Genomic DNA, 27351 nt, shown 5'->3' with positions numbered 1-27351 from the left:
GAAACACCCTATTAACACCTAGACCACACAGCGTACCCACCCCCACATACCTGTCCCGACCCGAACACGGCTTCCTCGGCATATTTAACCAGACATTCTTTACAGAAGAGATGTCCATCAGAACACTGGGTCATCTTCTCGAAGGCAAAGTCCCCACAGCAACACCCACACTCTATCAGCTGTCCGTCCTACAGAGAGAGAGAGAGAGAGAGAGAGAGAGAGAGAGAGAGAGAGATGTTCACTACACAACCCAACACCCACACTCTATCAGCTGTCCGTCCTACAGAGAGAGAGAGAGAGAGATGTTCACTACACAACCCAACACCCACACTCTATCAGCTGTCTGTCCTACAGAGAGAGAGAGAGAGAGAGAGAGAGAGAGAGAGAGAGAGAGAGAGAGATGTTCACTACACAACCCAACACCCACACTCTATCAGCTGTCCGTCCTACAGAGAGAGAGAGAGAGAGAGAGAGAGAGAGAGAGAGAGAGATGTTCACTACACAACCCAACACCCACACTCTATCAGCTGTCCGTCCTACAGAGAGAGAGAGAGAGAGAGAGGAAGTGAGAGAGAGAGAGAGAGTAAGTGAGAGGTAGAGAGAGAGGAAGTGAGAGGTAGAGATAGAGGAAGTGAGAGGTAGAGAGAGAGGAAGTGAGAGGTAGAGAGAGAGGAAGTGAGAGGTAGAGAGAGAGGAAGTGAGAGGTAGAGAGAGAGGAAGTGAGAGAGAGAGAGAGAGAGGAAGTGAGAGGGAGAGAGAGAGGAAGTGAGAGGTAGAGAGAGAGGAAGTGAGAGAGACAGAGAGAGGAAGTGGTGTTTGGGTAGATGTACCTTCTCATACTCCTCCTCATTAACCTGCAGAGCCAGCAGGAAGTCTTCATGCTGCACAGAGAGAGAACATCATGATCATCAGATATATATCAGACCCCTCATCAGTTATATAACAGACCCCTCATCAGTTATATAACAGACCCCTCATCAGATATATAACAGACCCCTCATCAGATATATAACAGACCCCTCATCAGATATATAACAGACCCCTCATCAGATATATAACAGACCCTGACCCCTCATCAGATATATAACAGACCCCTCATCAGATATATAACAGACCCTGACCCCTCATCAGATATATAACAGACCCCTCATCAGATATATAACAGACCCCTCATCAGATATATATCAGACCCCTCATCAGTTATATAACAGACCCCTCATCAGATATATAACAGACCCTGACCCCTCATCAGATATATAACAGACCCCTCATCAGATATATAACAGACCCCTCATCAGTTATATATAAGACCCCTCATCAGATATATAACAGACCCCTCATCAGTTATATAACAGACCCCTCATCAGATATATAACAGACCCCTCATCAGATATATAACAGACCCCTCATCAGATATATAACAGACCCCTCATCAGATATATAACAGACCCCTCATCAGATATATAACAGACCCCTCATCAGATATATAACAGACCCCTCATCAGATATATAACAGACCCCTCATCAGATATATAACAGACCCCTCATCAGATATATAACAGACCCATCATCAGATATATAACAGACCCCTCATCAGATATATAACAGACCCCTCATCAGTTATATAACAGACCCTGACCCCTCATCAGATATATAACAGACCCCTCATCAGATATATAACAGACCCCTCATCAGATATATAACAGACCCCTCATCAGTTATATAACAGACCCTGACCCCTCATCAGATATATAACAGACCCCTCATCAGATATATAACAGACCCCTCATCAGTTATATAACAGACCCCTCATCAGTTATATAGCAGACCCCTCATCAGATATATAACAGACCCCTCATCAGATATATAACAGACCCCTCATCAGTTATATAACAGACCCCTCATCAGATATATAACAGACCCTGACCCCTCATCAGATATATAACAGACCCCTCATCAGATATATAACAGACCCCTCATCAGATATATAACAGACCCCTCATCAGATATATAACAGACCCCTCATCAGATATATAACAGACCCCTCATCAGATATATAACAGACCCATCATCAGATATATAACAGACCCCTCATCAGATATATAACAGACCCCTCATCAGATATATAACAGACCCCTCATCAGTAATATAACAGATCCTGACCCCTCATCAGATATTTAACAGACCCATCATCAGATATATAACAGACCCCTCATCAGTAATATAACAGACCCTGACCCCTCATCAGATATATAACAGACCCCTCATCAGATATATAACAGACCCCTCATCAGATATATAACAGACCCCTCATCAGTTATATAGCAGACCCCTCATCAGTTATATAACAGACCCCTCATCAGATATATAACAGACCCTGACCCCTCATCAGTTATATAGCAGACCCTGACCCCTCATCAGATATATAACAGACCCCTCATCAGATATATAACAGACCCTGACCCCTCATCAGTTATATAGCAGACCCCTCATCAGTTATATAACAGACCCTGACCCCTCATCAGTTATATAACAACCCCTCATCAGTTATATAACAGACCCCTCATCAGTTATATAGCAGACCCCTCATCAGTAATATAAGACCCTGACCCCTCATCAGATATATAACAGACCCCTCATCAGATATATAACAGACCCCTCATCAGATATATAACAGACCCCTCATCAGATATATAACAGACCCCTCATCAGATATATAACAGACCCCTCATCAGATATATAACAGACCCCTCATCAGATATATAACAGACCCCTCATCAGATATATAACAGACCCTGACCCCTCATCAGATATATAACAGCCCCCTCATCAGTTATATAACAGACCCCTCATCAGATATATAACAGACCCCTCATCAGATATATAACAGACCCCTCATCAGATATATAACAGACCCAGACCCCTCATCAGATATATAACAGACCCCTCATCAGATATATAACAGACCCCTCATCAGTTATATAACAGACCCCTCATCAGATATATAACAGACCCCTCATCAGATATATAACAGACCCCTCATCAGTTATATAACAGACCCCTCATCAGATATATAACAGACCCTGACCCCTCATCAGATATATAACAGACCCCTCATCAGATATATAACAGACCCCTCATCAGATATATAACAGACCCTGACCCCTCATCAGATATATAACAGACCCCTCATCAGATATATAACAGACCCCTCATCAGATATATAACAGACCCAGACCCCTCATCAGATATATAACAGACCCCTCATCAGATATATAACAGACCCCTCATCAGATATATAACAGTGAGAGTGTGTTCAGTGAGAGTGTGTGTGTGTACAGTGAGAGTGAGTGTGTGTGTTCAGTGAGAGTGTGTGTGTACAGTGAGAGTGAGTGTGTGTGTTCAGTGAGAGTGTGTGTGTACAGTGAGAGTGAGTGTGTGTGTCCAGTGAGAGTGTGTGTGTACAGTGAGAGTGAGTGTGTGTGTTCAGTGAGAGTGTGTGTACCTCAGCATGCTCCTTGGCTTTCTGCTGATAGAAGCTGATCTCCCTCTGCAGCGAGGGGTCCAGAGTGAGTGTGTGTGTTCAGTGAGAGTGAGTGTGTGTGTTCAGTGAGAGTGTGTGTGTACAGTGAGAGTGAGTGTGTGTGTTCAGTGAGAGTGTGTGTACCTCAGCATGCTCCTTGGCTTTCTGCTGATAGAAGCTGATCTCCCTCTGCAGCGAGGGGTCCAGAGTGAGTGTGTGTGTTCAGTGAGAGTGTGTGTACCTCAGCATGCTCCTTGGCTTTCTGCTGATAGAAGGTGATCTCCCTCTGCAGCGAGGGGTCCAGAGCCGCTCCGTACGTCCTGCAGCCGCGCCGGTTCTTCTCCAGGAAGTACATCCTCCTCTCCAACTTCACCGAACCTGAAGGAAGGAGAGAGATACAGGGTTAGGGGTCAACTGGACCTGATAGAGAGAGATACAGGGTTAGGGGTCAACTGGACCTGATAGAGAGAGATACAGGGTTAGGGGTCAACTGGACCTGATAGAGAGAGATACAGGGTTAGGGGTCAACTGGACCTGATAGAGAGAGATACAGGGTTAGGGGTCAACTGGACCTGATAGAGAGAGATACAGGGTTAACTGGACCTGATAGAGAGAGATACAGGGTTAGGGGTCAACTGGACCTGATAGAGAGAGATACAGGGTTAGGGGTCAACTGGACCTGATAGAGAGAGAAACAGGGTTAGGGGTCAACTGGACCTGATAGAGAGAGATACAGGGTTAGGGGTCAACTGGACCTGATAGAGAGAGAAACAGGGTTAGGGGTCAACTGGACCTGATAGAGAGAGATACAGGGTTAGGGGTCAACTGGACCTGATAGAGAGAGATACAGGGTTAGGGGTCAACTGGACCTGATAGAGAGAGAGATACAGGGTTAGGGGTCAACTGGACCTGATAGAGAGAGATACAGGGTTAGGGGTCAACTGGACCTGATAGAGAGAGATACAGGGTTAGGGGTCAACTGGACCTGATAGAGAGAGATACAGGGTTAGGGGTTAACTGGACCTGATAGAGAGAGATACAGGGTTAACTGGACCTGATAGAGAGAGATACAGGGTTAGGGGTCAACTGGACCTGATAGAGAGAGATACAGGGTTAGGGGTCAACTGGACCTGATAGAGAGAGATACAGGGTTAGGGGTCAACTGGACCTGATAGAGAGAGATACAGGGTTAGGGGTCAAGTGGACCTGATAGAGAGAGATACAGGGTTAGGGGTCAACTGGACCTGATAGAGAGAGATACAGGGTTAGGGGTCAACTGGACCTGATAGAGAGAGATACAGGGTTAGGGGTTAGTGTGTAGTGTGTAGGGTGTAGTGTGCAGGGTGTAGTGTGCAGGGTGTAGTGTGCAGGGTGTAGTGTGCAGGGTGTAGTGTGTAGGGTGCAGGGTGTAGTGTGCAGGGTGTAGTGTGTAGGGTGTAGTGTGCAGGGTGTAGTGTGCAGGGTGTAGTGTGCAGGGTGTAGTGTGCAGGGTGTAGTGTGTAGGGTGTAGTGTGCAGGGTGTAGTGTGCAGGGTGTAGTGTGTAGGGTGCAGGGTGTAGGGGTTAGGGTGTAGTGTGTAGGGTGCAGGGTGTAGTGTGCAGGGTGTAGGGTGTAGTGTGTAGGGTGTAGTGTGCAGGGTGTAGTGTGCAGGGTGTAGTGTGTAGGGGTCAGGGTGTAGTGTGTAGGGTGCAGGGTGTAGTGTGCAGGGTGTAGTGTGTAGTGTGTAGGGTGTAGTGTGTAGTGTGTAGGGTGTAGTGTGTAGGGTGTAGTGTGTAGGGTGTAGTGTGCAGGGTGTAGTGTGTAGGGTGTAGTGTGCAGGGTGTAGGGTGTAGGGGTTAGGGTGTAGGGTGTAATTCACTGTGTTGATACTTGAAGTCTATATAGCAGCGTTCTGTAGTGTGTAGGGGTTAGGGTGTAGGGTGTAGTGTGTAGGGTGTAGGGGTTAGGGTGTAGTGTATAATTGACCATGCTGATACTTGAAGTCTATATAGCAGCGTTCTGTAGTGTGTAGGGGTTAGGGTGTAGGGTGTAGGGGTTAGGGTGTAGTGTGTAATTCACCATGCTGATACTTGAAGTCTATATAGCAGCGTTCTGCAGTCTGTAGGGGTTAGGGTGTAGGGTGTAGTGTGCAGGGTGTAGTGTGTAGGGGTTAGGGTGTAGGGTGTAGTGTGCAGGGGTTAGGGTGTAGGGTGTAGTGTGTAGGGTGTAGGGGTTAGGGTGTAGTGTGTAATTCACCGTGTTGATACTTGAAGTCTATATAGCAGCGTTCTGTAGTGTGTAGGGGTTAGGGTGTAGGGTGTAGGGGTTAGGGTGTAGGGGTTAGGGTGTAGTGTGTAGGGGTTAGGGTGTAGGGTGTAGGGGTTAGGGTGTAGGGGTTAGGGTGTAGGGGTTAGGGTGTAATTCACCATGCTGATACTTGAAGTCTATATAGCAGCGTTCTGCAGTCTGTAGGGGTTAGGGTGTAGGGTGTAGGGGTTAGTGTGTAGGGTGTAGGGGTTAGGGTGTAGTGTGTAGGGTGTAGGGTGTAGGGGTTAGGGTGTAGTGTGTAGGGGTTAGGGTGTAGGGTGTAGGGTGTAATTCACTGTGTTGATACTTGAAGTCTATATAGCAGCGTTCTGTAGTGTGTAGGGGTTAGGGTGTAGTGTGTAGGGGTTAGGGTGTAGTGTGTAGTGTGTAGGGGTTAGGGTGTAGGGTGTAATTCACCATGTTGATACTTGAAGTCTATATAGCAGCGTTCTGCAGTCTGTAGGGGTCAGGGTGTAGGGTGTAGTGTGTAGGGGTTAGGGTGTAGTGTGTAGTGTGTAGGGGTTAGGGTGTAGTCTGTAGGGGTTAGGGTGTAGGGTGTAATTCACCATGCTGATACTTGAAGTCTATATAGCAGCGTTCTGTAGTGTGTAGGGGTTAGGGTGTAGTGTGTAGGGTGTAGGGGTTAGGGTGTAGTGTGTAGGGGTTAGGGTGTAGTGTGTAGGGGTTAGGGTGTAGGGTGTAGTGTGTAGGGGTTAGGGTGTAGTGTGTAGGGGTTAGGGTGTAGTGTGCAGTCTGTAGGGGTTAGGGTGTAGGGTGTAGTGTGTAGTGTGTAGGGGTTAGGGTGTAGTGTGTAGGGGTTAGGGTGTAGTGTGTAGTGTGTAGGGGTTAGGGTGTAGTGTGTAGGGGTTAGGGTGTAGGGGTTAGGGTGTAGTGTGTAGGGGTTAGGGTGTAGGGGTTAGGGTGTAGGGTGTAATTCACCATGCTGATACTTGAAGTCTATATAGCAGCGTTCTGCAGTCTGTAGGGGTTAGGGTGTAGTGTGTAGTGTGTAGGGGTTAGGGTGTAGTGTGTAGGGGTTAGGGTGTAGGGGTTAGGGTGTAGTGTGTAGGGGTTAGGGTGTAGGGGTTAGGGTGTAGGGTGTAATTCACCATGCTGATACTTGAAGTCTATATAGCAGCGTTCTGCAGTCTGTAGGGGTTAGGGTGTAGTGTGTAGTGTGTAGGGGTTAGGGTGTAGTGTGTAGGGTGTAGGGGTTAGGGTGTAGTGTGTAGGGGTTAGGGTGTAGGGGTTAGGGTGTAGGGTGTAATTCACCATGCTGATACTTGAAGTCTATATAGCAGCGTTCTGCAGTCTGTAGGGGTTAGGGTGTAGTGTGTAGTGTGTAGGGGTTAGGGTGTAGTGTGTAGGGTGTAGGGGTTAGGGTGTAGGGGTTAGTGTGTAGTGTGTAGGGGTTAGGGTGTAGTGTGTAATTCACCATGCTGATACTTGAAGTCTATATAGCAGCGTTCTGCAGTCTGTAGGGGTTAGGGTGTAGTGTGTAGTGTGTAGGGGTTAGGGTGTAGTGTGTAGGGTGTAGGGGTTAGGGTGTAGTGTGTAGGGGTTAGGGTGTAGTGTGTAATTCACCATGCTGATACTTGAAGTCTATATAGCAGCGTTCTGTAGTGTGTAGGGGTTAGGGTGTAGGGTGTAGTGTGTAGTGTGTAGGGGTTAGGGTGTAGTGTGTAGGGGTTAGGGTGTAGGGTGTAGGGGTTAGGGTGTAGGGTGTAATTCACCATGCTGATACTTGAAGTCTATATAGCAGCGTTCTGCAGTCTGTAGGGTGTAGTGTGTAGGGGTTAGGGTGTAGGGGTTAGGGTGTAGGGTGTAGTGTGTAGGGTGTAGTGTGTAGGGTGTAGGGGTTAGGGTGTAGGGTGTAATTCACCATGCTGATACTTGAAGTCTATATAGCAGCGTTCTGCAGTCTGTAGGGGTTAGGGTGTAGGGTGTAGGGGTTAGGGTGTAGGGTGTAGTGTGTAGGGGTTAGGGTGTAGTGTGTAGTGTGTAGGGGTTAGGGTGTAGTGTGTAGGGGTTAGGGTGTAGTCTGTAGGGGTTAGGGTGTAGGGTGTAGTGTGTAGGGGTTAGGGTGTAGTGTGTAATTCACCATGCTGATACTTGAAGTCTATATAGCAGCGTTCTGCAGTCTGTAGGGGTTAGGGTGTAGTGTGTAGGGGTTAGGGTGTAATTCACCATGCTGATACTTGAAGTCTATATAGCAGCGTTCTGTAGTGTGTAGGGGTTAGGGTGTAGGGTGTAGTGTGTAGGGTGTAGGGGTTAGGGTGTAGTGTGTAATTCACCATGCTGATACTTGAAGTCTATATAGCAGCGTTCTGCAGTCTGTAGGGGTTAGGGTGTAGGGTGTAGTGTGTAGGGTGTAGGGGTTAGGGTGTAGGGTGTAATTCACCATGCTGATACTTGAAGTCTATATAGCAGCGTTCTGCAGTCTGTAGGGGTTAGGGTGTAGGGTGTAGGGGTTAGGGTGTAGTGTGTAGGGGTTAGGGTGTAGTGTGTAGGGTGTAGTGTGTAGGGGTTAGGGTGTAGGGGTTAGGGTGTAGGGTGTAGTGTGTAGGGGTTAGGGTGTAGGGTGTAATTCACCATGCTGATACTTGAAGTCTATATAGCAGCGTTCTGTAGTGTGTAGGGGTTAGGGTGTAGGGTGTAGGGGTTAGGGTGTAGGGGTTAGGGTGTAGGGGTTAGGGTGTAGGGTGTAGGGGTGTAGTGTGTAGGGTGTAGGGGTTAGGGTGTAATTCACCATGCTGATACTTGAAGTCTATATAGCAGCGTTCTGTAGTGTGTAGGGGTTAGGGTGTAGTGTGTAGGGGTTAGGGTGTAGTGTGTAGGGGTTAGGGTGTAGGGTGTAATTCACCATGTTGATACTTGAAGTCTATATAGCAGCGTTCTGCAGTCTGTAGGGTGTAGTGTGTAGTGTGTAGTGGTTAGGGTGTAATTCACCATGCTGATACTTGAAGTCTATATAGCAGCGTTCTGCAGTCTGTAGGGGTGTAGGGTGTAGTGTGTAGGGGTTAGGGTGTAGTGTGTAGGGGTTAGGGTGTAGTGTGTAATTCACCATGCTGATACTTGAAGTCTATATAGCAGCGTTCTGCAGTCTGTAGGGGTTAGGGTGTAGTGTGTAGGGGTTAGGGTGTAGGGTGTAGGGGTTAGGGTGTAGGGTGTAGTGTGTAGGGGTTAGGGTGTAGGGTGTAGGGGTTAGGGTGTAGTGTGTAATTCACCGTGTTGATACTTGAAGTCTATATAGCAGCGTTCTGTAGTGTGTAGGGGTTAGGGTGTAGGGGTTAGGGTGTAGGGGTTAGGGTGTAGTGTGTAGGGGTTAGGGTGTAGGGTGTAGGGGTTAGGGTGTAGGGGTTAGGGTGTAGGGGTTAGGGTGTAGGGGTTAGGGTGTAGTGTGTAGGGTGTAGGGGTTAGGGTGTAGGGTGTAATTCACCATGCTGATACTTGAAGTCTATATAGCAGCGTTCTGCAGTCTGTAGGGGTTAGGGTGTAGTGTGTAGTGTGTAGGGGTTAGTGTGTAGTGTGTAGGGGTTAGTGTGTAGTGTGTAGGGGTTAGGGTGTAGTGTGTAATTCACCATGCTGATACTTGAAGTCTATATAGCAGCGTTCTGTAGTGTGTAGGGGTTAGTGTGTAGGGTGTAGGGGTTAGGGTGTAGTGTGTAATTCACCATGCTGATACTTGAAGTCTATATAGCAGCGTTCTGCAGTCTGTCTCCTGCGTCGTCTCTTCTCTAACGACTCAGAGTCTTGAAACTGCTTCACTGCTTCACATAAGGCCTGAAACACAGAGAGAGAGACACGCCAGGTGAGGCCTGAAACACAGAGAGAGACACGCCAGGTGAGGCCTGAAACACACAGAGAGAGAGACACGCCAGGTGAGGCCTGAAACACACAGAGAGAGAGACACGCCAGGTGAGGCCTGAAACACAGAGAGAGACACGCCGAGTGAGGCCTGAAACACAGAGAGAGACACGCCAGGTGAGGCCTGAAACACACAGAGAGAGACACGCCAGGTGAGGCCTGAAACACAGAGACAGACACGCCGAGTGAGGCCTGAAACACACAGAGAGAGATGCCGAGTGAGGCCTGAAACACAGAGAGAGAGACACGCCGAGTGAGGCCTGAAACACACAGAGAGAGACACGCCAGGTGAGGCCTGAAACACACAGAGAGAGACACGCCGAGTGAGGCCTGAAACACACAGAGAGAGATGCCGAGTGAGGCCTGAAACACAGAGAGAGAGACACGCCGAGTGAGGCCTGAAACACACAGAGAGAGACACGCCAGGTGAGGCCTGAAACACACAGAGAGAGACACGCCGAGTGAGGCCTGAAACACGCCGAGTGAGGCCTGAAACACACAGAGAGAGACACGCCGTGTGAGGCCTGAAACACACAGAGAGAGACACCGAGTGAGGCCTGAAACACACAGAGAGAGACACGCCGAGTGAGGCCTGAAACACACAGAGAGAGATGCCGAGTGAGGCCTGAAACACACAGCGAGAGACACGCCGAGTGAGGCCTGAAACACACAGAGAGAGAGACACACCAGGTGAGGCCTGAAACACACAGAGAGAGACACGCCAGGTGAGGCCTGAAACACACAGAGAGACACGCCGAGTGAGGCCTGAAACACACAGAGAGAGACACCGAGTGAGGCCTGAAACACACAGAGAGAGATGCCGAGTGAGGCCTGAAACACACAGAGAGAGATGCCGAGTGAGGCCTGAAACACACAGAGAGAGATGCCGAGTGAGGCCTGAAACACACAGAGAGAGATGCCGAGTGAGGCCTGAAACACACAGAGAGAGATGCCGAGTGAGGCCTGAAACACACAGAGAGAGATGCCGAGTGAGGCCTGAAACACACAGAGAGAGACACGCCAGGTGAGGCCTGAAACACACAGAGAGAGACGCCTGAAACACACAGAGAGAGACACGCCAGGTGAGGCCTGAAACACACAGAGAGACACGCCAGGTGAGGACTGAAACACACAGAGAGAGACACGCCAGGTGAGGCCTGAAACACACAGAGAGACACGCCAGGTGAGGCCTGAAACACACAGAGAGACACGCCAGGTGAGGCCTGAAACACACAGAGAGAGATGCCGAGTGAGGCCTGAAACACACAGAGAGAGATGCCGAGTGAGGCCTGAAACACACAGAGAGAGACACCGAGTGAGGCCTGAAACACACAGAGAGAGACGCCGAGTGAGGCCTGAAACACACAGAGAGAGACACCGAGTGAGGCCTGAAACACACAGAGAGAGACGCCGAGTGAGGCCTGAAACACACAGAGAGAGACACCGAGTGAGGCCTGAAACACAGAGAGAGAGACACGCCAGGTGAGGCCTGAAACACACAGAGAGACACGCCGAGTGAGGCCTGAAACACAGAGAGAGAGACACGCCAGGTGAGGCCTGAAACACACAGAGAGACACGCCGAGTGAGGCCTGAAACACAGAGAGAGAGACACGCCAGGTGAGGCCTGAAACACACAGAGAGAGAGACACGCCGAGTGAGGCCTGAAACACAGAGAGAGACACGCCGAGTGAGGCCTGAAACACACAGAGAGAGACACGCCGAGTGAGGCCTGAAACACACAGAGAGAGAGACACGCCGAGTGAGGCCTGAAACACACAGAGAGAGAGACACGCCGAGTGAGGCCTGAAACACACAGAGAGAGATGCCGAGTGAGGCCTGAAACACACAGAGAGAGACACCGAGTGAGGCCTGAAACACACAGAGAGAGACACGCCGAGTGAGGCCTGAAACACACAGAGAGAGACACGCCGAGTGAGGCCTGAAACACACAGAGAGAGATGCCGAGTGAGGCCTGAAACACAGAGAGAGAGACACGCCAGGTGAGGCCTGAAACACAGAGAGAGACACGCCAGGTGAGGCCTGAAACACACAGAGAGAGACGCCGAGTGAGGCCTGAAACACACAGAGAGAAAGACACGCCAGGTGAGGCCTGAAACACACAGAGACACGCCGAGTGAGGCCTGAAACACACAGAGAGACACGCCGAGTGAGGCCTGAAACACACAGAGAGAGAGACACGCCGAGTGAGGCCTGAAACACACAGAGAGAGAGACACGCCGAGTGAGGCCTGAAACACACAGAGAGAGAGACTCGCCGAGTGAGGCCTGAAACACACAGAGAGAGAGACACGCCAGGTGAGGCCTGAAACACACAGAGAGAGACGCCGAGTGAGGCCTGAAACACACAGAGAGAGAGACACGCCGAGTGAGGCCTGAAACACACAGAGAGAGAGACTCGCCGAGTGAGGCCTGAAACACACAGAGAGAGATGCCGAGTGAGACCTGAAACACACAGAGAGAGAGACACGCCGAGTGAGGCCTGAAACACACAGAGAGAGAGACACGCCGAGTGAGGCCTGAAACTCACAGAGAGACAAGCCGAGTGAGGCCTGAAACACACAGAGAGAGAGACACGCCGAGTGAGGCCTGAAACACACAGAGAGAGAGACACGCCAGGTGAGGCCTGAAACACACAGAGAGAGACGCCGAGTGAGGCCTGAAACACACAGAGAGAGAGACACGCCAGGTGAGGCCTGAAACACACAGAGAGACACGCCGAGTGAGGCCTGAAACACACACAGAGAGAGAGACACGCCAGGTGAGGCCTGAAACACACAGAGAGAGACACGCCGAGTGAGACCTGAAACCCACAGAGAGACACGCCGAGTGAGGCCTGAAACACAGAGAGACACGCCGAGTGAGGCCTGAAACACAGAGAGACACGCCGAGTGAGGCCTGAAACACAGAGAGAGAGACACGCCGAGTGAGACCTGAAACACACAGAGAGACACGCCGAGTGAGGCCTGAAACACACAGAGAGAGACACGCTGAGTAAGGCCTGAAACACACAGAGAGAGACACGCCGAGTAAGGCCTGAAACACAAAGAGAGACACGCCGAGTGAGGCCTGAAACACACAGAGAGAGACACGCCGAGTAAGGCCTGAAACACACAGAGAGACACGCCGAGTGAGGCCTGAAACACACAGAGAGACACGCCGAGTGAGGCCTGAAACACACAGAGAGACACGCCGAGTGAGGCCTGAAACACACAGAGAGACACGCCGAGTGAGGCCTGAAACACACAGAGAGACACGCCGAGTGAGGCCTGAAACACACAGAGAGACACGCCGAGTAAGGCCTGAAACACACAGAGAGACACGCCGAGTGAGGCCTGAAACACACAGAGAGACACGCCGAGTGAGGCCTGAAACACACAGAGAGACACGCCGAGTGAGGCCTGAAACACACAGAGAGACACGCCGAGTGAGGCCTGAAACACACACAGAGAGACACGCCGAGTGAGGCCTGAAACACACAGAGAGACACGCCAGGTGAGGCCTGAAACACACAGAGAGACACGCCGAGTGAGGCCTGAAACACACAGAGAGACACGCCAGGTGAGGCCTGAAACACACAGAGAGACACGCCGAGTAAGGCCTGAAACACACAGAGAGACACGCCAGGTGAGGCCTGAAACACACAGAGAGACACGCCAGGTGAGGCCTGAAACACACAGAGAGACACGCCGAGTAAGGCCTGAAACACACAGAGAGACACGCCAGGTGAGGCCTGAAACACACAGAGAGAGAGACACACCAGGTGAGGCCTGAAACACACAGAGAGAGAGACACACCAGGTGAGGCCTGAAACACACAGAGAGACACGCCGAGTGAGGCCTGAAACACACACAGAGAGACACGCCGAGTGAGGCCTGAAACACACAGAGACACGCCGAGTAAGGCCTGAAACACACAGAGAGACACGCCAGGTGAGGCCTGAAACACACAGAGAGAGACACGCCGAGTGAGGCCTGAAACACACAGAGAGAGACGCCGAGTGAGGCCTGAAACACACAGAGAGACACGCCGAGTGAGGCCTGAAACACACAGAGAGACACGCCGAGTGAGGCCTGAAACACACAGAGAGAGACGCCGAGTGAGGCCTGAAACACACAGAGAGACACGCCGAGTGAGGCCTGAAACACACAGAGAGAGACGCCGAGTGAGGCCTGAAACACACAGAGAGACACGCCAGGTGAGGCCTGAAACACACAGAGAGAGACACACCAGGTGAGGCCTGAAACACACAGAGAGAGAGACACACCAGGTGAGGCCTGAAACACACAGAGAGACACGCCGAGTGAGGCCTGAAACACACACAGAGAGACACGCCGAGTGAGGCCTGAAACACACAGAGAGACACGCCAGGTGAGGCCTGAAACACACAGAGAGACACGCCGAGTGAGGCCTGAAACACACAGAGAGACACGCCAGGTGAGGCCTGAAACACACAGAGAGACACGCCGAGTAAGGCCTGAAACACACAGAGAGACACGCCAGGTGAGGCCTGAAACACACAGAGAGACACGCCAGGTGAGGCCTGAAACACACAGAGAGACACGCCGGGTAAGGCCTGAAACACACAGAGAGACACGCCAGGTGAGGCCTGAAACACACAGAGAGAGACACGCCGAGTGAGGCCTGAAACACACAGAGAGAGACGCCGAGTGAGGCCTGAAACACACAGAGAGACACGCCGAGTGAGGCCTGAAACACACAGAGAGACACGCCGAGTGAGGCCTGAAACACACAGAGAGAGACGCCGAGTGAGGCCTGAAACACACAGAGAGACACGCCGAGTGAGGCCTGAAACACACAGAGAGAGACGCCGAGTGAGGCCTGAAACACACAGAGAGACACGCCGAGTGAGGCCTGAAACACACAGAGAGACACGCCGAGTGAGGCCTGAAACACACACAGAGAGACACGCCGAGTGAGGCCTGAAACACACAGAGAGACACGCCAGGTGAGGCCTGAAACACACAGAGAGACACGCCGAGTGAGGCCTGAAACACACAGAGACACGCCAGGTGAGGCCTGAAACACACAGAGAGACACGCCGAGTAAGGCCTGAAACACACAGAGAGACACGCCAGGTGAGGCCTGAAACACACAGAGAGACACGCCAGGTGAGGCCTGAAACACACAGAGAGACACGCCGAGTAAGGCCTGAAACACACAGAGAGACACGCCAGGTGAGGCCTGAAACACACAGAGAGAGACACACCAGGTGAGGCCTGAAACACACAGAGAGAGAGACACACCAGGTGAGGCCTGAAACACACAGAGAGACACGCCGAGTGAGGCCTGAAACACACAGAGAGACACGCCAGGTGAGGCCTGAAACACACAGAGAGACACGCCGAGTGAGGCCTGAAACACACAGAGAGACACGCCAGGTGAGGCCTGAAACACACAGAGAGACACGCCGAGTGAGGCCTGAAACACACAGAGAGACACGCCGAGTGAGGCCTGAAACACACACAGAGAGACACGCCGAGTGAGGCCTGAAACACACACAGAGAGACACGCCGAGTGAGGCCTGAAACACACAGAGAGAGACACGCCGAGTGAGGCCTGAAACACACAGAGAGAGACGCCGAGTGAGGCCTGAAACACACAGAGAGACACGCAGAGTGAGGCCTGAAACACAGAGACGCCGAGCGTACCTTGCGTGTGATTGCGTAGTGCCCCTTCATGGCGTTGAGGCTCCATTTGATGTCCTGACAGGAAATCATCCTGAAGTCTCCCATCAAGAGGTCAGCTGCCTGCATCGCCGCCTCAGCACCCACCTGACCTAACGACCCGTAGTCAAACAGGTCCTCTGCAGACTACAGAGAGAGAGAGAGAGAGGTCAGCTGCCTGCATCGCCGCCTCAGCACCCACCTGACCTAACGACCCGTAGTCAAACAGGTCCTCTGCAGACTACAGAGAGAGAGAGAGAGGTCAGCTGCGTGCATCGCCGCCTCAGCACCCACCTGACCTAACGACCCGTAGTCAAACAGGTCCTCTGCAGACTACAGAGAGAGACAGGGCTAACACTAGGGACAGGGGCGTTTAGAGAGAGACAGGACTAACACTAGGGACAGGGGCGTTTAGAGAGACAGGACTAACACTAGGGATGGGGGGGCGTTTAGAGAGACAGGACTAACACTAGGGATGGGGGGCGTTTAGAGAGACAGGACTAACACTAGGGATGGGGGGCGTTTAGAGAGACAGGACTAACACTAGGGATGGGGGGCGTTTAGAGAGACAGGACTAACACTAGGGATGGGGGCGTTTAGAGAGACAGGACTAACACTAGGGATGGGGGGCGTTTAGAGAGACAGGACTAACACTAGGGATGGGGGGCGTTTAGAGAGACAGGACTAACACTAGGGATGGGGGGCGTTTAGAGAGACAGGACTAACACTAGGGATGGGGGGCGTTTAGAGAGACAGGACTAACACTAGGGATGGGGGGCGTTTAGAGAGACAGGACTAACACTAGGGATGGGGGGCGTTTAGAGAGACAGGACTAACACTAGGGATGGGGGGCGTTTAGAGAGACAGGACTAACACTAGGGATGGGGGGGCGTTTAGAGAGACAGGACTAACACTAGGGATGGGGGGCGTTTAGAGAGACAGGACTAACACTAGGGATGGGGGGCGTTTAGAGAGACAGGACTAACACTAGGGATGGGGGGCGTTTAGAGAGACAGGACTAACACTAGGGATGGGGGGCGTTTAGAGAGACAGGACTAACACTAGGGATGGGGGCGTTTAGAGAGACAGGACTAACACTAGGGACAGGGGCGTTTAGAGAGACAGGACTAACACTAGGGAGGGTTCTGGGTTCGAGTCCAGGCTCTGTCGCAGCCGGCCGCGACCAGGAAGACACAAGTGGCCCAGAGGTCTAAGACACGGCATGGCAGCGCTAGCTGTGCCACTAGAGATTCTGGGTTCGAGTCCAGGCTCTGTCTCAGCCGACCGCGACCGGGAAGACACAATTGGCCCAGCATCGTCCGGGTTAGGGGAGGGTTTGGCAAGAAGGGATGTTCTCTAGCGACTCCTGTGGCGTGCATCGCCAGGTGTTCGGTGTTTCCTTCCGGGTTTAAACGAGCATTGTGTCCTTGGCTGGCTAGTGTTTCGGAGGACGCACGGCTCTCGACCGTCGCCTCTCCCGAGTCCGTACGGGAGTTGCAGCGATGAGACAAGACTGTAACTACCAATTCAAAAATAGGAATACTCACACAAAGTATTGTAATATTAATGTCTGTCGGGATACTGAATAACCCGAGGCCCATCCCTAGTTAACACACAGGGTTCACACACGTCCCTACCTGTGAGTTGTCGTTGCAGGGTTCCAGTAGCATGCTGCTCTGAGCCGCGGAGGCTGAACTCTCTCTCTGAGGGAAGGCTGGGTTCTCCAGCAACATGTTACAGATACTGGACACAGACACTCGCAGGTTAAATACAGCGACACAGATATCAGAGAGTTACAGAATGCTGGTACACAGAGAGAGAGAGAAAACTAAATAGCAGGAGTTTTATATTTTAGTAATTTAGCTCTGATCTAGAACAAGGTGAGACAACCACAGACAACCACATTTCACAGTCATAGAGATAGTTGTAGTTCTAACAGATTGGGGTCTTTCAGGTCAGTGGTAGTCATGGAGATAGTTGTAGTTCTAACAGATTGGGATCTTTCAGGTCAGTGGTAGTCATGGAGATAGTTGTAGTTCTTACACATTGAGGTCTTTCAGGTCAGTGGTAGTCATGGAGATAGTTGTAGTTCTTACACATTGAGGTCTTTCGGGTCAGTGGTAGTCATGGAGATACTTGTAGTTCTAACAGATTGGGATCGTTCGGGTCAGTGGTAGTCATGGAGATAGTTGTAGTTCTTACACATTGAGGTCTTTCAGGTCAGTGTTAGTCATGGAGATAGTTGTAGTTCTTACACATTGAGGTCTTTCAGGTCAATGGTAGTCATGGAGATAGTTGTAGTTCTTACACATTGAGGTATTTCAGGTCAGTGGTAGTCATGGAGATAGTTGTAGTTCTTACACATTGAGGTCTTTCAGGTCAGTGGTAGTCATGGAGATAGTTGTAGTTCTTACACATTGAGGTCTTTCAGGTCAGTGGTAGTCATGGAGATAGTTGTAGTTCTTACACATTGAGGTCTTTCAGGTCATTGGTCTGGATCAGTTCTGCTACATAGTTCTCCTGGACATCAGGAAACAGATCCACCTGGAGAGGAGAGGAGTTATAGACATACTAGATGTAACTACCCATGAGAAGTGAGGGTCACTACCCATGAGAAGTGAGGGTCGCTACCCATTAGAAGTGAGGGTCGCTACCCATTAGAAGTGAGGGTCGCTACCCATTAGAAGTGAGGGTCGCTACCCATTAGAAGTGAGGGTCACTACCAGTCGTGTCTGTACGACTCACCACTCCTCTGACCAGTGCTCTGACGTGGGGCTGCAGCTGAGGTGTCTCTGGTCCCCGGACTTCCTGTTGGTCTGAGGGACCTGCCCTCTCCTCCGCTGTCCTGGGGACAACTGGGACGACAGGGACTGGGACTATGGGGTTAGGGTTCAGGGGAACAGCGAGAGCTGGGATGGGGAGGGGAGGTTGAGTGTCTGGCCGGTTGACCACAACTACCACCTGTGGCCCCAGGGACAGAGGGCGGTCGTGTGTCAGCAGCGGGGCTCCGGACTGGGGGTTAAGGCCCCCAAGAGTCTGGCTGCCCAGGGTGATGCGATGGCCGGTCTCTGGGGGGCCCAGACGCTCGGGGGCAGCAGCTATCAGCACGGCGGGGGCAGGGACGCCACAGGGGCCCGCAGGACACCGCTGGGGGGCGACCTGGGGAACAGGTTGGGGATGAAGGGATCTGGGTTGTTGGATCTGGAAGGCATGGGTTAGGAGGAGAGCCTGGGGGGGCAGGGGGGGCCGAGGCTGGTTGAGGGGTCCAGGGTGGAGCTGCTGTAGGGGGGATCGGGGCCGGGCATGGGGCTGAGGGGGTGCAGGGGGCTGAACCTGAGGGAGCAAAACTAACTTGACCTCCTGCAGGACAGGCCTGGTGAAGGGTTGATGTCTGGTCTGGGTTGAGGTGGATGGGGCGGAGGTGTCTCCGTCTCTGTACTGTGAAGTGGATGGGGCGGAGGTGTCTCTGTACTGTGAGGTGGATGGGGCGGAGGTGTCTCTGTACTGTGAGGTGGATGGGGCGGAGGTGTCTCGGTCTCTGTACTGTGAGGTGGATGGGGCGGAGGTGTCTCGGTCTCTGTACTGTGAGGTGGATGGGGCGGAGGCGTTTCGGTCTCTGTACTGTGAGGTGGATGGGGCGGAGGTGTCTCCGTCTCTGTACTGTGAGGTGGATGGGGCGGAGGTGTCTCCGTCTCTGTACTGTGAGGTGGATGGGGCGGAGGTGTCTCTGTACTGTGAGGTGGATGGGGCGGAGGTGTCTCGGTCTCTGTACTGTGAGGTGGATGGGGCGGAGGCGTTTCGGTCTCTGTACTGTGAGGTGGATGGGGCGGAGGTGTCTCGGTCTCTGTACTGTGAGGTGGATGGGGCGGAGGCGTCTCGGTCTCTGTACTGTGAGGTGGATGGGGCGGAGGCGTCTCGGTCTCTGTACTGTGAGGTGGATGGGGCGGAGGCGTCTCGGTCTCTGTACTGTGAGGTGGATGGGGCGGAGGCGTCTCGGTCTCTGTACTGTGAAGTGGATGGGGCGGAGGCGTCTCGGTCTCTGTACTGTGAAGTGGATGGGGCGGAGGTGTCTCTGTACTGTGAGGTGGATGGGGCGGAGGTGTCTCTGTACTGTGAAGTGGATGGGGCGGAGGTGTCTCTGTACTGTGAGGTGGATGGGGCGGAGGTTTCTCTGCACTGTGAGGTGGGTGGAAGGGGTGCAGTCCGATGACCGTCAACCTCTTTTAGCTCTATGATTGGTCCATCGCCTTCAGAGGCCACACCCCAAAGTGCTGCTGGACGAATCACACGTCGCCGGGCAGGATTCAGGGACTGGAGAGAGAGAGAGGAGGGGAGAGAGAGAAAGAGAGGAGGGGAGAGAGAGAAAGAGAGGAGGGGAGAGAGAGAAAGAGAGGAGGGGAGAGAGAGGAGGGGAGGGAGAATGGGAGGAGGGGAGAGAGAAAGAGGGAGGGAAGAGAGAGAGAAAGAGGGAGGGAGGGGAGATAGAGAGAAAGAGGGAGGGAAGAGAGAGAGAAAGAGGGAGGGAGGGGAGAGAGAAAGAGAGGAGGGGAGAGAGAGAGAGAGAGGGAGGGAGGAGAACAATAAAAAGAGCGAAAGGAGGGGAGCGAGAGAAAGAGAGAGAGGAGGGGAGCGAGAGAAAGAGAGAGAGGAGGGGGGCGAGAGGAGGGGAGCGAGAGAAAGAGAGAGAGAGGACAGGTGGTTAGGACAAACACACAGTGTTAAGAGACTAGACACGGGTCACCTAGTCAGCTCCAAACCTATCCCAAGTCAGGGGTTAGAGGTCAAGGTTGGGATGCTAACCATTAACCGGTCAGGCGCTGAAAATGCATTTGACTGGTCAGGTTCATTTGCATAATTTTGGTGCCATGTGTATTTTTGGTTAGTAGACACGAACAGTCTTCCAGCTTCATATTGATTAACAAGAGGAGGAGCCTCCCAGCTTCATATTGATTAACAAGAGGAGACTCCCAGCTTCATATTGATTAACAAGAGGAGACTCCCAGCTTCATATTGATTAACATGAGGAGCCTCCCAGCTTCATATTGATTAACAAGAGGAGACTCCCAGCTTCATATTGATTAACAAGAGGAGACTCCCAGCTTCATATTGATTAACAAGAGGAGACTCCCAGCTTCATATTGATTAACAAGAGGAGACTCCCAGCTTCATATTGATTAACATGAGGAGGAGACTCCCAGCTTCATATTGATTAACAAGAGGAGCCTCCCAGCTTCATATTGATTAACAAGAGGAGCCTCCCAGCTTCATATTGATTAACAAGAGGAGACTCCCAGCTTCATATTGATTAACAAGAGGAGGAGCCTCCCAGCTTCATATTGATTAACAAGAGGAGACTCCCAGCTTCATATTGATTAACAAGAGGAGACTCCCAGCTTCATATTGATTAACAAGAGGAGACTACCAGCTTCATATTGATTAACAAGAGGAGACTACCAGCTTCATATTGATTAACAAGAGGAGACTACCAGCTTCATATTGATTAACAAGAGGAGGAGACTCCCAGCTTCATATTGATTAACAAGAGGAGCCTCCCAGCTTCATATTGATTAACAAGAGGAGCCTCCCAGCTTCATATTGATTAACAAGAAGGGAAGCCTCCCTGCTTCATATTGATTAACAAGAGGAGCCTCCCAGCTTCATATTGATTAACAAGAGGAGCCTCCCAGCTTCATATTGATTAACAAGAGGAGACTCCCAGCTTCATATTGATTAACAAGAGGAGGAGCCTCCCAGCTTCATATTGATTAACAAGAGGAGGAGCCTCCCAGCTTCATATTGATTAACAAGAGGAGACTCCCAGCTTCATATTGATTAACAAGAGGAGACTCCCAGCTTCATATTGATTAACAAGAGGAGGAGACTCCCAGCTTCATATTGATTAACAAGAGGAGACTCCCAGCTTCATATTGATTAACAAGAGGAGACTCCCAGCTTCATATTGATTAACAAGAGGAGACTCCCAGCTTCATATTGATTAACAAGAGGAGCCTCCCAGCTTCATATTGATTAACAAGAGGAGGAGCCTCCCAGCTTCATATTGATTAACAAGAGGAGCCTCCCAGCTTCATATTGATTAACAAGAGGAGGAGACTCCCAGCTTCATATTGATTAACAAGAGGAGGAGACTCCCAGCTTCATATTGATTAACAAGAGGAGACTCCCAGCTTCATATTGATTAACAAGAGGAGCCTCTCAGCTTCATATTGATTAACAAGAGGAGGAGCCTCCCAGCTTCATATTGATTAACAAGAGGAGACTCCCAGCTTCATATTGATTAACATGAGGAGACTCCCAGCTTCATATTGATTAACAAGAGGAGGAGACTCCCAGCTTCATATTGATTAACAAGAGGAGACTCCCAGCTTCATATTGATTAACAAGAGGAGCTTCCCAGCTTCATATTGATTAACAAGAGGAGGAGACTACCAGCTTCATATTGATTAACAAGAGGAGACTCCCAGCTTCATATTGATAAACAAGAGGAGCCTCCCAGCTTCATATTGATTAACAAGAGGAGGAGACTCCCAGCTTCATATTGATTAACAAGAGGAGCCTCTCAGCTTCATATTGATTAACAAGAGGAGACTCCCAGCTTCATATTGATTAACAAGAGGAGGAGACTCCCAGCTTCATATTGATAAACAAGAGGAGACTCCCAGCTTCATATTGATTAACAAGAGGAGCCTCCCAGCTTCATATTGATTAACAAGAGGAGGAGACTCCCAGCTTCATATTGATTAACAAGAGGAGCCTCCCAGCTTCATATTGATTAACAAGAGGAGCCTCCCAGCTTCCTATTGATTAACAAGGAGGAGGAGGAGCCGCCCAGCTTCATATTGATTAACAAGAGGAGGAGACTCCCAGCTTCATATTGATTAACAAGAGGAGCCTCCCAGCTTCATATTGATTAACAAGAGGAGGAGACTCCCAGCTTCATATTGATTAACAAGAGGAGACTCCCAGCTTCATATTGATTAACAAGAGGAGACTCCCAGCTTCATATTGATTAACAAGAGGAGACTCCCAGCTTCATATTGATTAACAAGAGGAGACTCCCAGCTTCATATTGATTAACAAGAGGAGCCTCCCAGCTTCATATTGATTAACAAGAGGAGCCTCCCAGCTTCATATTGATTAACAAGAGGAGGAGCCTCCCAGCTTCATATTGATTAACAAGAGGAGGAGACTCCCAGCTTCATATTGATTAACAAGAGGAGGAGGAGACTCCCAGCTTCATATTGATTAACAAGAGGAGCCTCCCAGCTTCATATTGATTAACAAGAGGAGCCTCTCAGCTTCATATTGATTAACAAGAGGAGGAGCCTCCCAGCTTCATATTGATTAACAAGAGGAGACTCCCAGCTTCATATTGATAAACAAGAGGAGACTCCCAGCTTCATATTGATTAACAAGAGGAGGAGACTCCCAGCTTCATATTGATTAACAAGAGGAGGAGCCTCCCAGCTTCATATTGATTAACAAGAGGAGCCTCCCAGCTTCATATTGATTAACAAGAGGAGCCTCCCAGCTTCATATTGATTAACAAGAGGAGGAGCCTCCCAGCTTCATATTGATTAACAAGAAGAGAAGCCTCCCAGCTTCATATTGATTAACAAGAAGGGAAGCCTCCCTGCTTCATATTGATTAACAAGAAGGGAAGCCTCCCTGCTTCATATTGATTAACAAGAAGGGAAGCCTCCCTGCCTCATAGCTATATTGTAAACTATGTTTCACAGGGGCTAGTTCGTTACAGTAGTTGTATGTTCAATAATACTGTAGCTTTTCAGCTGTGAGACGATTGGCTTGCACTGTTGCCTCTTTCAATTAGGCTCTAACATAAGTTAACGTAGCCGTTAGAAACCGGTTAATGAGGGTCGAATCGTCGGCAGGAAAATTGACCAACATTTGCATCCCTAGTTAAAGGTCAGGGGTTAGATTAAGTATTTAGAGGTCAGGGGTTAAAGGTTACCAGTAGTATGCTATTATCATCATCATCTGGCTGGTCAGACACCAGGACAGGGTGAGAGGTCAGAGGTTACGTCTAGTATGCTGACATCATCATCATCATCTGGCTGGTCAGACACCAGGACAGGGTGAGAGGTCAGAGGTTACGTCTAGTATGCTGACATCATCATCATCGTCGTCAGGTTTGTCAGAAACCAGGACAGGGTGAGAGGTCAGGGGTTAAAGGTTACCTCTAGTATGCTGACATCATCATTGTCAGGTTTGTCAGAAACCAGGACAGGGTGAGAGGTCAGGGGTTTAAAGGTTACCTCTAGTATGCTGACATCATCATTGTCAGGTTTGTCAGAAACCAGGACAGGGTGAGAGGTCAGGGGTTTAAAGGTTACCTCTAGTATGCTGACATCATCATCATCGTCAGGTTTGTCAGAAACCAGGACAGGGTGAGAGGTCAGGGGTTAAAGGTTACCTCTAGTATGCTGACATCATCATTGTCAGGTTTGTCAGAAACCAGGACAGGGTGAGAGGTCAGGGGTTTAAAGGTTACCTCTAGTATGCTGACATCATCATCATCGTCAGGTTTGTCAGAAACCAGGACAGGACTGTTGGGGTCCAGAGGAACCGGCTCCTCGTCAGAGTCATCTGATATGGTGATGAAGTTCCTCCTGCGTGCCCGACGACCTACACACACACACACACACACACACACACACTTATCTGTAGCACGTGTATGCTCTTGCCTTGGCTTCAGAACCCCCCCCCCCCCACCTGCTTGTGCTGTACCTCGGCTTCAGAACCCCCCCCCCCCCCCCTGCTTGTGCTGTACCTCGGCTTCAGAACCCCCCCCTGCTTGTGCTGTACCTCGGCTTCAGAACCCCCCCCCCCCCCCCTGCTTGTGCTGTACCTCGGCTTCAGAACCCCCCCCCCCCCCTGCTTGTGCTGTACCTCGGCTTCAGAACCCCCCCTGCTTGTGCTGTACCTCGGCTTCAGAACCCCCCCCTGCTTGTGCTGTACCTCGGCTTCAGAACCCCCCCCCCCCGCTTGTGCTGTACCTCGGCTTCAGAACCCCCCCCTGCTTGTGCTGTACCTCGGCTTCAGAACCCCCCCCCCCCCCCTCTTGTGCTGTACCTCGGCTTCAGAACCCCCCCCCCCCCCCCTCCTGCTTGTGCTGTACCTCGGCTTCAGAACCCCCCCCCCCCCTCTTGTGCTGTACCTCGGCTTCAGAACCCCCCCTCCTGCTTGTGCTGTACCTCGGCTTCAGAACCCCCCCCTGCTTGTGCTGTACCTCGGCTTCAGAACCCCCCCCTGCTTGTGCTGTACCTCGGCTTCAGAACCCCCCTCCTGCTTGTGCTGTACCTCGGCTTCAGAACCCCCCCTCCTGCTTGTGCTGTACCTCGGCTTCAGAACCCCCCCCCCCTGCTTGTGCTATACCTTGGCTGCGGTGGATGTTGAAGCTGGCCAGGACGATAACGTCATCGTCGTCAGGTCTGTCCGCCATAGTCAATCACACTGCCTGGGTGACACGCTGCTCACAGACACACACTGACCAACAACACTCGACACCATCCCCCTACACACACACACACACACAGTTAATACCCTGTACTGTTCTGACAAACAGGACCCAGTATATACCCCAACACCACCCCAACACACACAGTTAATACCCTGTACTGTTCTGACAAAAAGGACCCAGTATATACCCCAACACCACCCCAACACACACAGTTAATACCCTGTACTGTTCTGACAAAAAGGACCCAGTATATACCCCAACACCACCCCAACACACACAGTTAATACCCTGTACTGTTCTGACAAACAGGACCCATTATATACCCCAACACCACCCCAACACACACAGTTAATACCCTGTACTGTTCTGACAAACAGGACCCATTATATACCCCAACACCACCCCAACACACACAGTTAATACCCTGTACTGTTCTGACAGACAGGACCCATTATATACCCCAACACACACAGTTAATACCCTGTACTGTTCTGACAGACAGGACCCATTATATACCCCAACACACACAGCAGAGATGTCAAGGTGCAGGACAAGTGTATATAGAGAAGCGGTTAACTCGATAGCTACTGCAGTCAACTCCAAGCCTAACAGTAACTCAGCGGATGGGGTTGTTTGGTTGCTGAACTTGGGCTGTCGTTAGCTAACGTTAGTATTTTGGGGGGTCGACAAAACTTTGAACTCGATTCTAAAACTTTTTTGTAGCCAACTTAGGTAGCTGACGATAGTTGAAAAATGAGGAATGTAGTTAGTTAATGTTGGATAAGGGTGTGTTTGTATGACTTAACGTTACCTAACTAGTAAGTTAGCCTGAAACTTGGACAACTCCAGCTAACTTGCAAAACAAGTTCAACAGGAGAAAGTTGTCAGTCTCCAGCTGGAAGTTTATCAAAAAGCCCAACTAGTTAACGACCCAACTAGTTAACTACATCAACTTGAACTAACTAACTAACGTTAGTACTAACGTTACTAGGTAAGTTAGTTAACATTTAGTACCACATACGTATCTTTGATTACACCTGTAACGTCAGAGACAGCTAGCAAGCTAACTAACTACTGTTATAGGTTAGTTACTAACGTTAGACAACTATATAGTACTGTACTAGTTAACTATTAGTTAGTTACTAACGTTAGTCAACTATATAGTACTGTACTAGTTAACTATTAGTTAGTTACTAACGTTAGTCAACTATATAGTACTGTACTAGTTAACTATTAGTTAGTTACTAACGTTAGTCAACTATATAGTACTGTACTAGTTAACGTTAGCAAACAGAAGTAAGGTTAAATAAACATCAATGACAAACATGGTCTTTAAAAACATAGTTAGTTAATAAAATAAGACAAGAAAAACACATTTTTTCTATATGCTGTTGAGGTTGTCGCTTTACCTGAGTGTTCACTGGCGGAGTTGGCTGTGATTTCTCATGTTTGCTTGCACTTTCTGTTCAGTTCGGTATCTGTTTGGGCTAACCTAGCTAGCCTAGCTAGCTTAACGACAGACCAATAATCGCTACCCGTTTATACTTCGAATGACCTACTTATTAACCAGTTATATATCTAATAAGCTGGCTATGTAATAATTAACAAAACGCTATATATAGGTCGTTCAATCTCATAACTCGGATGTTATTGAATGTCCCAAACAACAACAAAAAAACATTCAAATATTTGGCTAACAAACGAACATAACCGGAAATCGAAAACAACCTACCACTAAATCAAGACTGGCAACGTCACATTCACGGACATCAGCGCAGCAGTCTGGGGGATGTAGTTCTATCAGATCTTTTTTTTGTTTTTGTAGTTTAGTCAATTATTAAAGATATTAGCCGATGTTCGAGAATATCAAAACCGTAATATATCATGGGTGAATTGTGACTGATTGATCTACAAATATTAAGGAGTAGTTATTTTAAGATGCTTAAAAGGTGATTTGTTGATCAGGTCTGTCGCCTGCACTTGTCTGCTGCAATGTCGAACTAGCCCAATGGGCTCTCTCCTCTGCCCAGACGTTGCTGAAGCATGGATGTCCAGGTACCAGTATGTCCTGGTAGGAGCTGTGGTACCAGGATGTCCTGGTAGGAGCTGTGGTACCAGGATGCCCTGGTAGGAGCTGTGGTACCAGTATGTCCTGGTAGGAGCTGTGGTACCAGTATGTCCTGGTAGGAGCTGTGGTACCAGTATGTCCCGAAACTGACTTTCAGCTCCCTCCAAAGATTTTCTATTGGGTTCAGGTCTGTAGACTGGCTAGGCCACTCCAGGCACCTTGAGATGCTTCTTACGGGGCCACTCCTTAGTTGCCCTGGCTGTGTGTTTCGGGTCATTGTCATGCTGGAAGACCCAGCCATCTTCAATGCTCTTACTGATCTCGCAAGATCTCGCGATACATGGCCCCATCCATCCTCCCCTCAATACCGGTAACGAGTTCAAACAGGTGCAGTTAATACAGG

General features: G+C 50.2%; 1 protein-coding gene across 2 annotated transcripts in view; it reads right to left on the bottom strand.

Moving 5' to 3' along the window:
* The window catches only part of LOC110511299 (E3 ubiquitin-protein ligase RNF216), a 54800-nt gene extending 28190 nt beyond the window's left edge, over positions 1-26610 (bottom strand). Inside the window, exons 1-11 of one of the 2 annotated variants that reach the window (XM_036972307.1) lie at positions 26290-26610; positions 24796-24934; positions 23912-24045; positions 18127-19692; positions 17849-17925; positions 17019-17124; positions 15367-15528; positions 9484-9592; positions 3765-3901; positions 831-881; positions 51-188 (exon numbers count right to left, since the gene is read on the bottom strand). In XM_036972307.1, the coding sequence (XP_036828202.1) occupies positions 51-188; positions 831-881; positions 3765-3901; positions 9484-9592; positions 15367-15528; positions 17019-17124; positions 17849-17925; positions 18127-19692; positions 23912-24045; positions 24796-24862 (2547 nt within the window). In that variant the 5' untranslated portion in view covers positions 24863-24934; positions 26290-26610. The remainder of the gene's footprint in view (positions 1-50; positions 189-830; positions 882-3764; positions 3902-9483; positions 9593-15366; positions 15529-17018; positions 17125-17848; positions 17926-18126; positions 19693-23911; positions 24046-24795; positions 24935-26289) is intronic. The other variant, XM_036972306.1, reaches the window with a different exon arrangement.
* Positions 26611-27351: the final 741 nt, after the last annotated feature.

Source organism: Oncorhynchus mykiss, unplaced genomic scaffold (genome assembly GCF_013265735.2).
Source record: "Oncorhynchus mykiss isolate Arlee unplaced genomic scaffold, USDA_OmykA_1.1 un_scaffold_140, whole genome shotgun sequence".
Classification (NCBI taxonomy): domain Eukaryota; kingdom Metazoa; phylum Chordata; class Actinopteri; order Salmoniformes; family Salmonidae; genus Oncorhynchus; species Oncorhynchus mykiss.
The sequence above is the reverse complement of the archived record's forward strand: the minus strand, read 5'-3'. Positions and strand labels throughout refer to the sequence as shown.